We start from the raw sequence: 15,565 nt of genomic DNA on the forward strand, positions 1-15,565 counted from the left end.
TTAGACGCACTTCAACATTCCCAAATGGGGTATTAAACATAAAACAGGTAATTTCTCAAGCTCAAAGGAAAACCCTATGAGTAATCAGAAGAATTCTTTGGCTTTCAGTAAGAACAAGAAAACTACAAACCAATAAGAATGAACGCCATGGCTATAACGAAAGTGAGGAAGTATCCTCTCAGGGGTTCATTGTTTTTCCCATATCCCTTTGCAAAGAACTGCAGGGCTTTGTAGATGTTGTCCTTGCACAGAGCCTAGTGGAAAAGAAGAGGAGAAATCTGTCATTTATATCTATGCACAGTCATTTTCCCTGGGTGATTCAAACAAGAAGATCTGGGGAAAGATGAAGGGATACACAACATGAGGCATGAGTTAACACTGTAGTTTGTCATTCTTTATGTTATTTGAATCGATCTTGACTATGTGGCAGACATAGCATTTGAGCCAGATGCAAACATTAAACTGTTTCAGAAAATGATGGAAAATGATTGCCGGTGAGAATGGATATTTCAGCTTGATCCCCGTTCAGCAGCAAACAGCAGGAGGGAGAAGCTATGCTCTTGCGCCTGTGTCACCTGGAAGACTTTGGGTGCGCTGACGAGGGAGGCCAGGGCCGAGGAGAGAGTTGCGGAGAAGATGCCAGCAGTGATGAGGGGGCCAAACCCTGACACCATGCTCATGACCTTGAGAAGAGAGGTTCCAGTAAGGAGACAGCAACAAGAAAAAAAAAAAAATCTAAGCCAAATTTTTATTCAGATGCTTCCCTTTCCACTCTCTGTGATTTGGAATCTCTAAGTTAATTGCTTCTAATAAGACATTTTTTCCCTGCGTCATTCTCGAGTTAATAGTTGTTTTTTCAAAATGAAAATAGCCTTCTCGTTGTTTATAAAAATAATAAATGCTCACTACAGTTACATCCAGAAGATACTGGAAAGAATAAACAATGAAATGATTTCAAGGATTTTGACAACATTCCCCCGCTCTGTCTTTTCTGGGCATCTGTTTCTTGGACGATGGGAAATTCTATCCAGGAGAAAGTGGTATTTTAATAAGGTTTGGGGAGGGATCCAGCTGTTTACCAGTCTTTTTAAAGGCATTAGCCTTTCTTGTTCTTCCTGAACAGAGAGGCTTTTCAAACCTTTGCTTTTTCTGTGCTCATTAAACACAATTTTGGATCTGAGACATGATGAGATTCTATCAATTTAAGTCATATTTTAGAATACTGACTTCAGCTGAATTAATTTCTCTTTGTTGGTTGTTAAAATAGATGAGTAAAGCCTTCACGACAAATTTGCTTCTCCCTCTGCTCACCAGTCATTCAGACAAATTAATATGTTTCGAGTGCTACAGTTTTTCCAGCTTCCCTTTTACCTCCTCCCTCGCTTACCTCCCCCCACTGCTACTCACAATTTCCCTCTTGGCTTGCTCCTCCAAGCGCTCCAGGACTACCACAGAGGCTGTTCCTAAGCTGACGCCCATGCATGAAATGCATTCCAAGTGCTAACTAATTGAAGCCTCTCCATATCTCCACCAGGAAATCCTGCACAATCGATTGGAAGATACACATGGCAGGCGGTAATCTTTCCCTGGTGATGCAATCCCTACAACTGCCTGTTCTCGCCCCACCACGGTGAGTATAACCACATAATGAATGCCTGTGTGATTCCCTTCCATCCCACGTAAATTGTTCCTTGCTGAATTTGAATCAGTCAATAACCAGTCTGTTGCAGAGCCAGAAGTTTCATTATACATAATGTTCTAAAAATTAAAACAATAGCAACACATATGATTTTTTTGAAGTTCAAACCTGGAAGTTGTTCATCAGCCCATACTGACATGGTTCGTTTCGGCATCTTGAGAAGTCGTAGCCTAACCCGCAGGCTGCTGAACCACTGCAGTTCATCGCGGAAATGATGGTGTCGTTCACGCTCCCCGTGGCATCTCGGACCACACAGGCCCCTGGGAAAACAGCCATGGCTTGTCATTTCTTTATATGAAGGGTCTTGCTTTCTTAAGGGTTTTCTTCTGAAAATACGCTTAGCTGACTTTGACTTTGAACAAGTGCTTTGCCTATCCTGTCTTCATTGTCAGCTCTTCCTTTGACATGGTACCTGCAAGTTCCCATCCTCTGAGGCCTGGGAGCCACCCGTCTCTAAGAGGCTGCCACTTTCACGGACTTGAGCAGTTTAAATCCTTGCGTTTTGCCTGCCTCTGTGAGACACTTGGGGCTGACACTCTCTTACTTTCTGAAGTGCACTCAGCAGTGCTTTGCACATAACATGTATTCAACTCAAATTTCTGGGTTAGTGCTACTGATTGGGAGTTTTTCAGATAGAAGAATTTATTTTGTCATCTGTGAGAGAACCAAAGGATGACATTAATGATTTCTGGTAATTAAAGAACCGAGCCTTCATTTTCTATGAATGACATTTCTGCATAGTTTTTTAACAGTTATAATCTTACTTTATATATAATTTCAATTGTTTAAATAATGCAGAAAATATCTTGGGATAAAATATTAAGATTCCCTAAGTAATACTGATGGTCAAATAATATTCTATCAAACATTCATCTCAGTTTATTTCAGTATTTTTGTACATTTTGGAATTTCTGTTATTTTCTATTATAAATATTCTGTGAATGTCTTTGTGCATAAAATTTTTCCTCTGTAATTTGTAGTCTTTTTCTAGAATAGATTCCCAGAAATGGAGTTATGAACTTTTTAAAGATCCTTGATACATCTTTTAATCGCTGGCTTTTCTTATGAAGTTTTCTAACTGTAATCTCTGCCATTATGTATTTGATAGGATTATTAAAAGGTATGAATGTTGGTGTAAAATATACATAAATTTTTCTGAACTACCTGAAGGATAAATACTTTACAAACTAAATGTCAGTCAGTGAAACTGTTCATTTTGCTTTACAATCTCCAGCCAGTGTGAGTTCTCATTCCTTGCTGATTGTTTTAAGAGAGGTCCCAGTGACAGGTACCAATGGGGATGCCCAATTTTAGCCATAGGATTCATACTCTTTGAATCCAGGAAATACTTTAAAATTATAGAATCTTCAAGTAGAATGAGCCACTTATTTATTTATTTATTTTAGTTTTTTTGGGGGGGGCAGGGGTGGTAATTAGGTTTATTTATTTATTTTAATGGAGGTACTGGGGATTGAACCCAGGACCTCGTGCATGCTAAGTATGTGCTCTACCACTGAGCTATACCCTCCCCACTGAACAAGCCATTTAAAATAATCAGTGCAGGAATCCCTTTTATATAGCCCTGAGAAGTGCCCTGCCAGCCTGTGCTTAAATGGCCATCTGGGCTTCCATAAGAGTCTAGCCTGGAGCTGTATCTCTGTGCATAGAAAAGTTTTCTTCTCTGAATGTTCCACATTCCTTCCTTTCCAATAACGGCATAAGCATGAGGTGACCCCCAACCAGGCGGAGGTGTGGCTGCAGGCAGCAGGTGGAACAAAAGTCAGCTGAAGAACAGCAGGCAAATCCATATATTTTCTGCTCACTGAGCAATGTGGGGGCTGGCCGCCCACACTGCTGGCAGCTGGGTGTAGTTCTGATTGCCTGCCAGTTGGTGACAGTGACATTTCCAAATAGGGACAGCAGTGCAAGGAGGAGACAGAGTCATCAATTCTATAACTTTCATAATTTCTTAAGTCTTTTGTCATTGTTTTTGTTTTGTTTTGTTTTGTGTTTCTTCTCTTTTACTCTGTTCCTCACCTGCCTCCTAAGGGTGCTGGAAGTAGTGGCTTCCTTGGCAGTGAAATTACCACCCAGTGTAGCAAAACGGGATCCTTTTTGTGTTCAGGTAGAATGGCAATCTGATTACCTCTGCGCTATCCCTGACTCAGAGACATCTGTGTTCAGCTTAATTGCATTCACACCCCTGGAACATCCAAGAAGGGAATTAAAATGGCTGCCTATTAAAAAAAATGTCTACTTATGTTCCATGGAAAGCCCCCTGGACATGAAAAACAACTGGACCCCCTGTAATTCAGGCATCCCAACACCAGAGACACACAACTTACCTACACAAATAGCAACTCCTATGTAGGCAACAGTGGTGATGAAGATGGCCAACATGGTTCCTTTGGGGATGGCGTCTTGGGGATCCTTTGAAAAAATAATGTAGAGGAGTGAGGAGACAGAGTGGAATAAGAAGCAGACATCACTTGGAATTATTCATGTATTTTCAGAATTTTAGGTTACCCTTCCTGAAGCAAGTTCTACAGAAAAAAATGAAGCAAATTGAGAAATAGTGAGCTCCAGTTCCTTTTGGACGAAGACAAGGTGTTTAGATGAATAAAGAATCGGACTGAAAAGAAGAGCTCTCTAACTGTCCAAGATGGAGTCTTTATAGAAAAGTAGACTAGCTAGTTCACTCACTAATGTCCCTCCCTCCCCTTTAGCTCCTGTGAATTTCATGTAGGTATATCAGACCTTAAAGTATTGGGAGTGGGCATACAAACATACCTGGAACATTGACGATGTCTGTGTGTGTGTATTTGTTTTGTACTAAGCTTAGGCTTGCTTTTTTTTTAAAATCACTTTTCACTGAGCAAAAGGGATGGTCTGCTAAATTGTCCAATTCCTAAATTTCCCACTTGGAATCTAGTTCGGGAATAACTGCAACGGGAGATACTTAATTTCCACCACCAGGCATAAAGAAAGAGGCAAATTTAAGCTTTTGCCAGAAAATGGGCTTTTCTCTTGCTCATAAATGTATATAAATTCACTGAGCTGAGCTCACATCATATATAATATACTATTTTATATCCTATTCTGGGGGCTAAATCATATCATAATCAATTTCCAAGCAGCGTAACTTCTAAATAATTGGATTCAACCTAACAGGGATTATTAAATAGAGATTGCAATGTATTCGTTGCTTACAAAAGATAGCGCTGGCATATAGTAGGCAATAAATACTGGCAATAAATACTGAACTGAGGAAAGCACCATCTCAGTAGGCATCAGTCCCACACCAGAGGACATGTGACTCATGGATACAGGTGAGTGATCAATGCTGTCAGTCTGAGTTTTGTGCTTTGTTTGGTTAACTTAAATCTGCTGATCAAATCCAGCAGGAAAATCAACTCATGGTGAATGAAGACAGCCTGAGAGCTGGAAATGGTAAGTAAACCAAGCAGGTCTGCCCGCACAGGGGAGCAAGCCAGCCCTGTGGAGCCACTCTCTAATCGTTCATTCCTCCCCACTCCTGTAGGAATATCTGCACTCAGGATTTGTCTGGATCCAGCCATACCAGCCTCTTCATTCCAATCTGCTGGCTCCAAAAGAGAGTGTGGCGAGTGTGTGCGACTGAGGAGCACGTAGAAGGAGGAAGAAGGCAATCATGGCTGAAACGGACCCCGCTCAATCTCCATTCATGGTATGTTTCAAATTTTATTTTATTGGTTAAGAATTTCTTGGGATCTGAGTGGAACGTGAAGAGTTGATATAAGTGGGAAGAAAGGAAATACAGACAAGGAAAAGAGATGTGAAGATGGATAGCAGTCTTGTACCTAAAACACAAAAACTTAGTTTTTATTTAGAACTGTCTGCTACAAGCTCTAAATTCTCTTATTGAGGACTTACATGAGGGTCACACTTGACCTGAAATAAATCAGGATGCCACAATCTTAATGTCTGGTCATATACTCATGTTGTCTTCTCAGGGTACAATTCCCCTGGACAGGGCTCAGCACTTAGACAGATTCTTAGTTTTCACTCTAAATGTTAATTTCCATCCCGCAAGCAGTAACCCCAAATCTCACCTTCCTTCACCTTTCTTCATGAAATAGTATATATTTGTCTCAGGACAGAGAACTAGCAGTCTATTAGATTGCCGCTTTCTGAGTGTCAACCATATCCTGATCTTTCATCTCTGAAACTGCATCCCATCCCATCCTCTCCTCCCTCTTGCCCAGACCTGGATGAACTCATCCATACCATGGCTTCCAGTCCTGGCCTGGCTCCTCTCCAGAGCTTCAGATTCATGAATGTAGCCACCCACTAGACATATCCCCTCTGATGTCCTTCTGCCATTTCAATCCCAGTGGCCAAATCTGAGCTCCTATTTACCATGGAATCAATTCAGTAGGTTGCAGCCAGCATTAAAAGAACACAGTAGTATAGAACTATGTGAAAATATCAGAAGACATCATTTGTGTTAAAGTAAAGAACTATTTGGGGAAAATTTTTGTATGCGGGTGCTTGATTGTGATGTATAATGTTTTCTTAACCGCAAATCATAGTTAAAAAGCATCCTTTCCACTTCTTCTCCTAACTCTAACAAAAGCCGACCCCTCTGATCCACTTTCCCTGCCATGGCTTTAATTCAGGCTCATGTCATCTCTAGTCCAGACTACTTTGATATCCTCTAAATGATCTTTCTGCCTCTGGTCTCCCTATCTGTCACCCGCAACCCTCTAATCCATCCCTCACAAGCTGCTAGCCAGCTCTCTTTAAAACATGTACCTAGTCATGGTACTTCTTGATCTAAATTTCTTAGTATCTCTAGCTAATTGTGGGATAATATCCAAACTCCATTGTCTGCAGTTTAAAAGATCTCTGAATTCTATCTATATAATAGAATATAAGAGTGTATATGTTAAAAGTTGAGCTTAATTGTAAAATCACCAAAGTATTTTTAAATAAAATGAATGCATTTTTTACAACAATACTATGATCACATGTGCCCTAAAAATCATGATAGGACATCTTCACATGCAAACTCATTTTCTTTATATGTAAACTCAAAATCAGAGATTTCTCAGTACAGATTGATAGATTAAATAAAAGTCTTTACTGATACACCAACCCTAAATCAAGTTAGCACTTATCTTCAAAGAAAGGAATTTTATGCCTTGCCTTTTTAGATCAGGATATCCTCTAGTTCTTTGCTTATATCCAGAGTGCCTAGGACACATAGACAGTCCTTTGCAAATATGTTTTTAATATATTGATGAAAAGATTTTACTTGCATACCCACATAAAATAATTTCCAACAGCAGCGTCTTTCTCTGAGCCTTTCTACAGTCCATGTTTTCTGTTCCAAATGTCCCTCCCTTCTTTATCCTATTGATGAACTCCTATTCATCCCTTCAAATCTGGCTTGAGTGTCCCCTCCTCTGAGAGATTTCCCTTACTTCTTTGGGGACAGGCAATTACTGTTTCATCTTTCCCTTAGACATGATTCTGTTCTTGCTTCTTATGACTCCTACAGAGTTAGTCTGTCTCTCTCTTAGACCAGGAGCTCTTTGAGAGAAGGATCAAGCTCTTGTTTGCTTCTCTGGTGCCTGGTATAAGTAACAAGTGTTGGCTGAGCTGAACTGACTGCTAAACATCTAATAATAGAAACTTGTTTCTAGGGAGTCTAGAGAAAGCACAATATGCTTTAATTTAAATGTGGTTTTTACAGAAATTTAAATCAGTGACCTCTGATACTTTTCCAAATCTGAAAAACCAGAAGCTCAACGTCCATAGCTAAATTCTATTAAGCAGTATTACTTACTACTTGAATCCTTTGTAACAAGTTACTTAATTTTTCTGCGCCTCAGCATACTCTTTTTTTTTTATGCCATAGCTCTCCTCAAGAATTGGCCATGGCACTGTAGTCCTTAATATAACAAATTTAAATGCCTTTATTCATTCACTCAATAAATATTTATTGAAGCCTTGCTAGCTCCAAGGACACAGCAATGAACAAAACCAAAGGCAAATTTTTATGCAAAGGCACTTTCTTGTGGTTATATTTTAGGGCAAGCATTTCTTGCTCCAATAGCCCTTCGCCTTACCTTACAAGGTTACCCAGCCTGTCAGAGCTTCTCCAGTTGAACCGTGAGAGACTCCTTACTGTTCTCACCATTTTCCCATGTCTGTCGATTGTTTTGTCTTCTCTGCCTGGAATACCCTTACACTTCCTGACCAGTTGTCAGTATCCAGCCTTTGCCTTAAGTTCGTGCTCAAAAGTTACTTCCTTGAGAGAAACGTACTTATTTCTTCATTATTTTTATTTCATAATCCACTTGGGCAATGCACACGGCTTTCATTTATACATATCTCCCAATGACTCTTGAAAATATTTCTTGTCTTCCAAAGATGATTATAAATTTATTGAGGTAAAACCGGCGTCTTCTGCTTTTCTTCGTGTATGGTAGAGACTGTTTATTGTCCTCTCATATCCATTCTCACCTTCCTCCTTTTAATACTAGAACCCTTTAAAATTTTATCTGGGCACATGGCTGTCCAGCTGGAGACTGTATTTCCCAGTCTTCTTTGTTACTAGGCAAGGTTACAGAGACCAAATTCTGGTCAATGGAATGTCAACAGAAGTGACACATGCAAGGTCCAGGGACTGCCTGCCCTCTACCTCCTTATTCCCCTTCCTGTGGTCTGGAATGTGACCTTGGAAGTGATCAGTCATCTTGGACCTGGCAGATGAGGGCAAACCCCAAGGGAATGGTGATACAAGAGAGGTCACCTGCATTTCTGGGCTACCTTTTGGAGCAGTCCTTTCTTATTCCAGCAGATGGCCTATGGCCTTGAATTTTTATGCACTAGAAAAACAAACTTCTGTCTTGTTTAGGTCACAGTTACTGGCTTTTTACAAAACATTCAAACTAATATCCTAACTAATATAATACTCCTTACAGTGCTCAGCAAAGAATATTATGAGTGGAATGCTAAATAAATAAATACCTATTAAATGAGTGAGTGTATCTCTGAATTTAATGACGTAAGTATTCAGTGATAAAGTGATTTGTTTTTGCTTTTTTCCTGAATATGCCATGTTCTTGTTCATTGTGTGTTTAAAAAAGAAAGAGTGGTTCTGATATTTTTTTCGCTGAACTATGTTCATTTTGTTGGAAATACGGCACGCTGTCAGTATACTCTGCCCTTGCGATATCACTGAATACGACTTTTGTATTAACTGTCTGGGATAGGACAGCTTGGCGGTGACACTTGTCATTAAAAGAGAGAGCTTTTAAACACCTAGGAAACCTTGCAGAATCTTACAGTTTTGAAATCTGTAGAGAAACACGGTCACTGTTGATGTCTATAGCTCCTTGTCCTGCCCAACTGCACCATTACCTCCCAGAATTACAAAGCAGAGGAAATGACATACCTCCAAATCTCCTGAGATGTTGGCACCAGCGAGAATCCCAGTTGCTGCTGGGAAAAAAATGGCAAAGACAGAGAAGAAGCCTTCGCCTTTTGTGAAGTGTGGCCCAAAGTTTTCTGCAAATATTGATGCTGCAACACAAATAATGAGGAAATTATTATGGAGACGTTCTTCACAGGTAAGAGGTAAAGTTACTTTCGGCTTCTATAGCCCTGGATGCAGACGTGATCTGTAATCTAGATGGGATGAGCTTGAAGATGTTGGTGTGCTCCTGAAGAACCTCATGTTAATATTTGTCAGGAGTCAAGATACTTGCCACAGGCTTTCAGATCTCTAGGGCATGTTCTGAAAAATCAGTAATTTTCACACACACACAGACCGAGGCTATCTGAAATCTGTGGATCTAGAAGACTGAGAAAGAAGGAAATGGAAAATTCTCTCATGACCATACTGGCACACTCACAAATATCCCACACAACATTGCCCTACACACATACAACTACATTCTCACATGCATGCGCATGTTAGTCGACACACTGCTTTTCTAGCCTTTTTTTTTTTTAATTGTAGGAGAAACTTGTGGGTGAGGCGCTCTTGCAGTTTTGCTACTGATGTTCTAGCCTCCCTGCGCCTCGTTTGTAGAGACTGGATCTTAGACTCTTACGCCAAATTCTCATGTATGGGAGACTATAGAGTGAGGAGCTTTGGTCATAAAATAATAATATCTCACAGGTTGTCACCAAATGACTTAAGGGGAAAAAATCTAGAAGAAAAACAAAAAGGAAAAGGAAGGAAGAAAAATGTGAACCAAAGAATCTAGGGTGATGCAAAAATAAGGAAAGAAAATTTAAAACATCATAAAGATTACAGCAGGAGCTGGAACCTGGGAAAAGAATCAAAAGGGAGAGGATGGCAACTTGCAAAGCAAACAAGACAATCTTTACAAAGAGAAAGAACCAGGAGGAAAGAAGTGATGTGACATAAAAAGGAAACATACTGACAACTGAGTAAAATAATGAAGGCAAATGTAAAAAAGCCCTCAGTGATGGATTCTTGAGTAAGCTGAGTAGGAAGGTAGGAAAGGGTGGATGGGTGGAGTAGAACAGAAGAGAGAAGTTTAATTTCAAGCCCAGCGCCATGCCGTTATCACAGGATGCTATCAATATTAATAGCTCCTACAATCTTTTATGGTTAAAAACCTGACAGTGATGCTCAATTAGGTAATTCTATAAGAAAGTAAGGGACAAAAAAGTTTATCAGGAATTAAAAATGAGTATGTTTGACTTTGGTGCTCTCAGTGGTTGGTGCGCTCATTGTCTGAGCTATGTTCTCTTTCTTGCACGTGCACTCTACTTTTACTATTTGACAGAGTCTGCAATATGTCAGCACTTAAAGGTTTTCAAAGCACTTTAACATTTGCTATCTTACTCGCTTTCAAAATCTCCTGAAGAGGTTACTATTATCACCTCCCCCTTGGTAGGAAAATCTGAGACCCAATCATGTTAGGTGACCTGTCCAGCTGGTAAGCAGTAGATGAGTCTGTCTCAGGCTCTCCTGACTCCAACCCCACACTCTTTTCTGGATCACACTGGGATTCCAATGGCTGGGGTAGGGGTCATGGGGATGGTGATAGGGGTGGGCAAGGGAGAGCTGTTTATTGCAAAGGAAGTTATTTGTCATATGTACCTTGGTAATTAAAGAAACCTCTGGACCTTTTCTCATTGTTGGATGGAATGACGGTTCCAATGAAGAAGTTTGCAATAGCAATGAGAAGAATGATCAGAAGAATCACTTGAGCCTGGAATGATAAAGTAACAAGAGGGCAAATTAGATTTATTTACCAACGTTTTACATACTTGTAAAAGTTTTAAGTGCCCACTGAAGAAAGACCCTATCTGATAATTCCAGTTAAGACTCTACCTTCTAGGTAATAAGTGTGTCCTTATAAAATAGCCATCTTAATAAGCCTTATTTACCCTGAGTGTAGATGTTGTATTTTCAATGGGTGCTTGCCCTTGGGCACTTGAAGGTGATATTTCAAGAGCATTCCAAGTACTAAGTGGTAACTTACTGCAGTGACCTTAGGAATATAAATGGAGCCAAATGATTTAACACTGATAGAACTGATTTCTTTCCCAGGCAGAGCACCTGTGGATTCCTCTCCTTCCCAGTACTAACTGCAGAAGGAGTATGAGAACACGAAGTGATTCATAGAATTCCCATGATGCCTAGTGTGTCTGATGTTGGGTACCACACCAGCGTGTGCCCAGCACAAGCCATCTGCAAGGCTGACCAGTCAAATCACCTTTCTTTATTCCCTCTGGCATTTCAAGGTGTTCACTGGCTTGGCATTCCCATATGCTATTCCTCCTGCCAGAAACACACTTGTCTCTGCCCTTTGTAAAGCTATCTCTTTTTCTCATCTGTTATATATTAGTTACCTCCTCAGAGAGGCCTTCCTTGACCATTGAATCTAAACGGTAACAGCTGACGTTCACAAAGGGCTTACAATATAACAGATGCAGATTTAACTTTACCGATATTCTTTCAGGTAAATAATACCGCCAGCAACTACATGAAGTAGATAATTCTGCTATCATCATTTTAAAGATAAAGAGATTGAGGCACAGAGAGGTTAAGTAATTTACTAAAGGACATATAGACATAAACTAGATTCCAGTGCAGGCACTCTAACTACAGAGCTGGAGCTTTAAATTCTACCCTGTACTGTCATGAAACTATATTGCCTCCCTCAGGGAATAATGTAACTTATGTTTCCCCTGTTATGTTCTGTCTCAGTGCTCTGTTTATTTCCTTAACAGCACTTTCACAATTTACCGTTCTATATTTACTTGTTTATCTATTTGTTTACTACTCATCTCTCCAGAGACCATACGCTCAAGTATGGCAGGGATTGTGCCTGTGTGGGTCACAACTGAATATCCAGTGCCCAGCAGAACACCCAGGACACGCTAAGCACTTGGTCTTGTTTAATGTGTGAATGCCGTGTAGGAATGTTTCCCATTGCCATATGTACGCGGCAGGCTTTGGCCATCTTTCCATTTCTGGTGACCACCTGTGGTCTAGTGACTGTACCTCCTGGCGCATAGGAACATAGGCGTTTCAGTTGAACTAGTGACTGCATAGAGTTGCAGAGCAAGCAGAAGACATGCTCCCCATCATTGAGAAATTTACTAACTGGCTTACTAATAGTGAAATCCAGACACTCTCTACTTCCAGGCTCTCGGATGCCCTTGCGTTTGCTGCTGAAGTACTGGGTTTCAGAGAAGAGTGATAGTTTCTGCCTCTGTTATCTCCTCCCAATGCACTTGCCATTTTTTGTGGGCTTCAGCACTCATAGCCAGCTTGGAAGGGGATACCAGGCACGCGATTAAAAGACGCAGGCTTCCAGCACGTATTATTGCTGTGGTCATACAGGGTCTGTGCGTGAAGATGGCAGCAGTCTTGCTGGCTGTGTCCCTGTGACTATAGCGTAAAGAAGGACAAAGCACAGGCCTGATCACCTGAGCTATGAGTTATGACTGCCTGGACTTTGTGCTTGAAGGGCTTGGTGCCCCACCGGGCACTAGCCTGGCTTCTTTTACCATACAAAGTAATAACAGCAATTCTTTTTTAATATAGAGTTCCTTCTACTCCTGCCATTTGCTCAGGAACCTGACCTGCAGTGGTTGATAACATCATTCTGAGAAATTCACCTTTGCTTCCCATTCCATTCCAGCTACTGAAATTCCTAAAAGAATCACCACTGTGATAGAGCCTATTATCCGGATGTCGTTGGTTGGATCCACCATCATTGAATCACTCTCCTGGAATGAAAAAAAAATCATTAAAATGGTTAGAGATGGAGTTTTGTCTTTTTTTTTTTTTGCCTTGTATGTCTTATTGTAGCATTTAACAGTAAGGAGAGGAGATATTATGCAGTAATGTCTGGGGCTACACAGGATAATAGAAAGATAAAATGCTCATAAATTTGAAAAGATGAAGAATCTAACATTATTTTTTCCCTGTGATAATAGGCCTTTGATAGCCAAGATTAGGAGTTGGAAATTTTAGAGATTAATTTCAGTTACAGCTTTTGAAGCTATCGCAGCACTAAGTAGAAGTACATGTACATACACATGTCATGTTTTATTTCAGAAGAGTGACTAGTTATCTTTGTGTGTCAAAAGGGATCCTAGAGGAATAAAAGTGAGTGCTTTCCAATGTGAATATCAGAAAATAAATGCTATTCAATAAAAGAACACTCTATGAACTATGTGCTCCTCTCATTTATCCATCTAATTTTTGAATAGAGGTACTGTTACCAATTGAATTCAGTGTATGCTGTCACTACCATGAAAGGAGGACTAGAAGTTGGCTCCTGTACTAGCTAAGTAATGTGCTCACCTGTATACCATCCAGACGGGGCACCTATACTGAAAAATGCCTAGTTTCCTGCAGTGAGTTATTCTAATGTTTGAACTTTCTTTCCCTTTGGAAATCTGTATGCATAATAGTAATACTGCTGCTGATAATAATACCCATTATTTGTCTTTCCTGTCATATTTTACACTGTATTTCATGTACATTGTTTCATTCGATCTGTACCACGTTTCTGTAAAATACATAGAACAATATTATTAACCCATACTATAGATTTGAATAACAAGGTTCAGATGAACAGAGGGTCTGGTCCAAAATCCCTCAGCTGCTAAGTGTCTGAGCCAGTTTTGATGTGAAACCTAGGGGTCCTTCAACTATATTCAACTTCCACCTTCTGCAGAATAAATCCACTTCCTCTCATCTTGCCATAATGATATCCCCTAGTGCCCTGAAAAGGCAAATTAAACCGAATTATCTTGCTCGGCTGAAGAAACAAGAAACTTTTAATTACCTTAAGAAGATCGACTACAGTCTCAGCAAATCCCACCACGTACATAGCAACAGCCACTGCGTTGGCGAAAGCAAAGATCAAGCCTATAGACCCACCAAACTCCGGCCCTAAGCTTCTGGAAATAAGGTAGTAGGCCCCACCTGGAACAAGAAACGAACATGCTTCACACTGAGGAGCTGCTAGGGGACTTACTTTATATAACCAAATAATTCTGAATGTCTGAGAACATTTAAAATACCAACTATCCTAATAAAAAATTGTACAAATCCTAGCAGTTCAAGAAATCTTGTGTTACCTTAATGAATAACTTAGCCCTCCTTTGTATACTATATATAATTTACAATAGAACTATCTTGACTAAATAGTTCATTGGCATATATAATACACAAATGCTACAGATTAGAGTACAGCAAACTTTATGGCCCCAATTTTTTTATCTTTTGAAAAACTTCACTGGAGGATTCAAATCGATAATGTAACTGAAGTAAAATTTCATAGCCCAAATTTCCAGGAATAGGCAGGCCTGGGCAGAAAACAAAGTGGGTAAAGTTTATCATTGTCATCCTCACTTCTTTTCTGGTATAATTTCTGGTCCATATTTACTACATAAAAAAGGCACCTGTATAGTGCTATGTATTATCCACTCTATAAATCAGACTTGGTTTTTATAGTTTTTGCTTAAGAAGCACGATTATTGCCGGATACCCACATGCGTATGGGGCGGCAAATGGGAAGAAAGGTAAGGAGGGCTTGGGATCTTTGCTTCTCCCTTTAGACCTTGAAAAGGTAGTTTTACACATGGCTGTGTATGTCTGTGCACAGGAAGGGCTGAGCCAGAATGGTCAACTGCCCAGAGAGAGCTGAGAGCAGGTTACTGAAGGTAAAAATGACTAGATGTCTAGATAACTAGGTGCTGTCACAGACCGTAGTGAGTTAATGACTTCCTATACTGACTAGCCTTAGACATGGACAGAACTGGTAGGGGAATGACACTGAACACCCCTACCTACAACCAAAACAATCTTTCACTGAAAAGAGTTTCACTATTTCCTCCACTTCAGTAACTCCTTTGGGTTAAGGGGACAGAACCTTCTCTAAAAATGTAAACTTGTCTTTGTGGGGGCAAATCCCCATTACATCCTTTGTCCTGATTACATTAAATAAATTAGCAGCCAGTTACTAGGCTTGGTCAAGATGAGAGAGAGGCAGAAATTGTGAGGGGAGCTGTGTTGTGGGTAGGATGGTGTTTTATCAGGCCTATCCTAGGGAGACCTGGATAGAACTCCCAAGTAGAGACCCAAGGGGCCAAAACAGAATGGCAAGGGGAAGAAAGCAAGTTAGAACAAAGATAAACCACCTGCTCCTTTTCTGCTAAGGCCTGTTTGTTCCTGGGTAATTTGAAAGGAACTCTGCTTTATTTGTTTGTTTTTATTTTCTTTTTAAGACTCTCCTCATGCTTTTGGCCATTAGGAGTATGGTATTGGGGTGAACTCTGAGGGTTCCCTGAGTGGGGTGTCAGCTGGGATGCTGG

At 40.2% G+C, this 15,565-nt stretch overlaps 1 protein-coding gene and 1 long non-coding RNA gene across 4 annotated transcripts in view; one reads left to right on the forward strand and one right to left on the reverse strand.

The window, feature by feature from the left end:
* Window positions 1-1,631, forward strand: part of LOC140696802 (uncharacterized) — a 64,621-nt gene extending 62,990 nt beyond the window's left edge. Inside the window, exon 3 of the long non-coding RNA XR_012073330.1 lies at window positions 1,535-1,631. This is a non-coding gene — a long non-coding RNA (uncharacterized lncRNA). The remainder of the gene's footprint in view (window positions 1-1,534) is intronic.
* Window positions 1-15,565, reverse strand: part of SLC12A1 (solute carrier family 12 member 1) — a 75,739-nt gene that overhangs the window by 42,844 nt on the left and 17,330 nt on the right. For all 3 annotated transcript variants that reach the window (XM_031672805.2, XM_006201755.4, XM_015237230.3), the window contains exons 5-12: window positions 14,035-14,174; window positions 12,857-12,967; window positions 10,827-10,938; window positions 9,144-9,271; window positions 4,045-4,129; window positions 1,808-1,959; window positions 576-683; window positions 131-254 (exon numbers count right to left, since the gene is read on the reverse strand). In XM_031672805.2, coding sequence (XP_031528665.1) covers window positions 131-254; window positions 576-683; window positions 1,808-1,959; window positions 4,045-4,129; window positions 9,144-9,271; window positions 10,827-10,938; window positions 12,857-12,967; window positions 14,035-14,174 — 960 coding nt within the window. The remainder of the gene's footprint in view (window positions 1-130; window positions 255-575; window positions 684-1,807; window positions 1,960-4,044; window positions 4,130-9,143; window positions 9,272-10,826; window positions 10,939-12,856; window positions 12,968-14,034; window positions 14,175-15,565) is intronic.

Source organism: Vicugna pacos, chromosome 6 (assembly GCF_048564905.1).
Source record: "Vicugna pacos chromosome 6, VicPac4, whole genome shotgun sequence".
Classification (NCBI taxonomy): Eukaryota; Metazoa; Chordata; class Mammalia; order Artiodactyla; family Camelidae; genus Vicugna; species Vicugna pacos.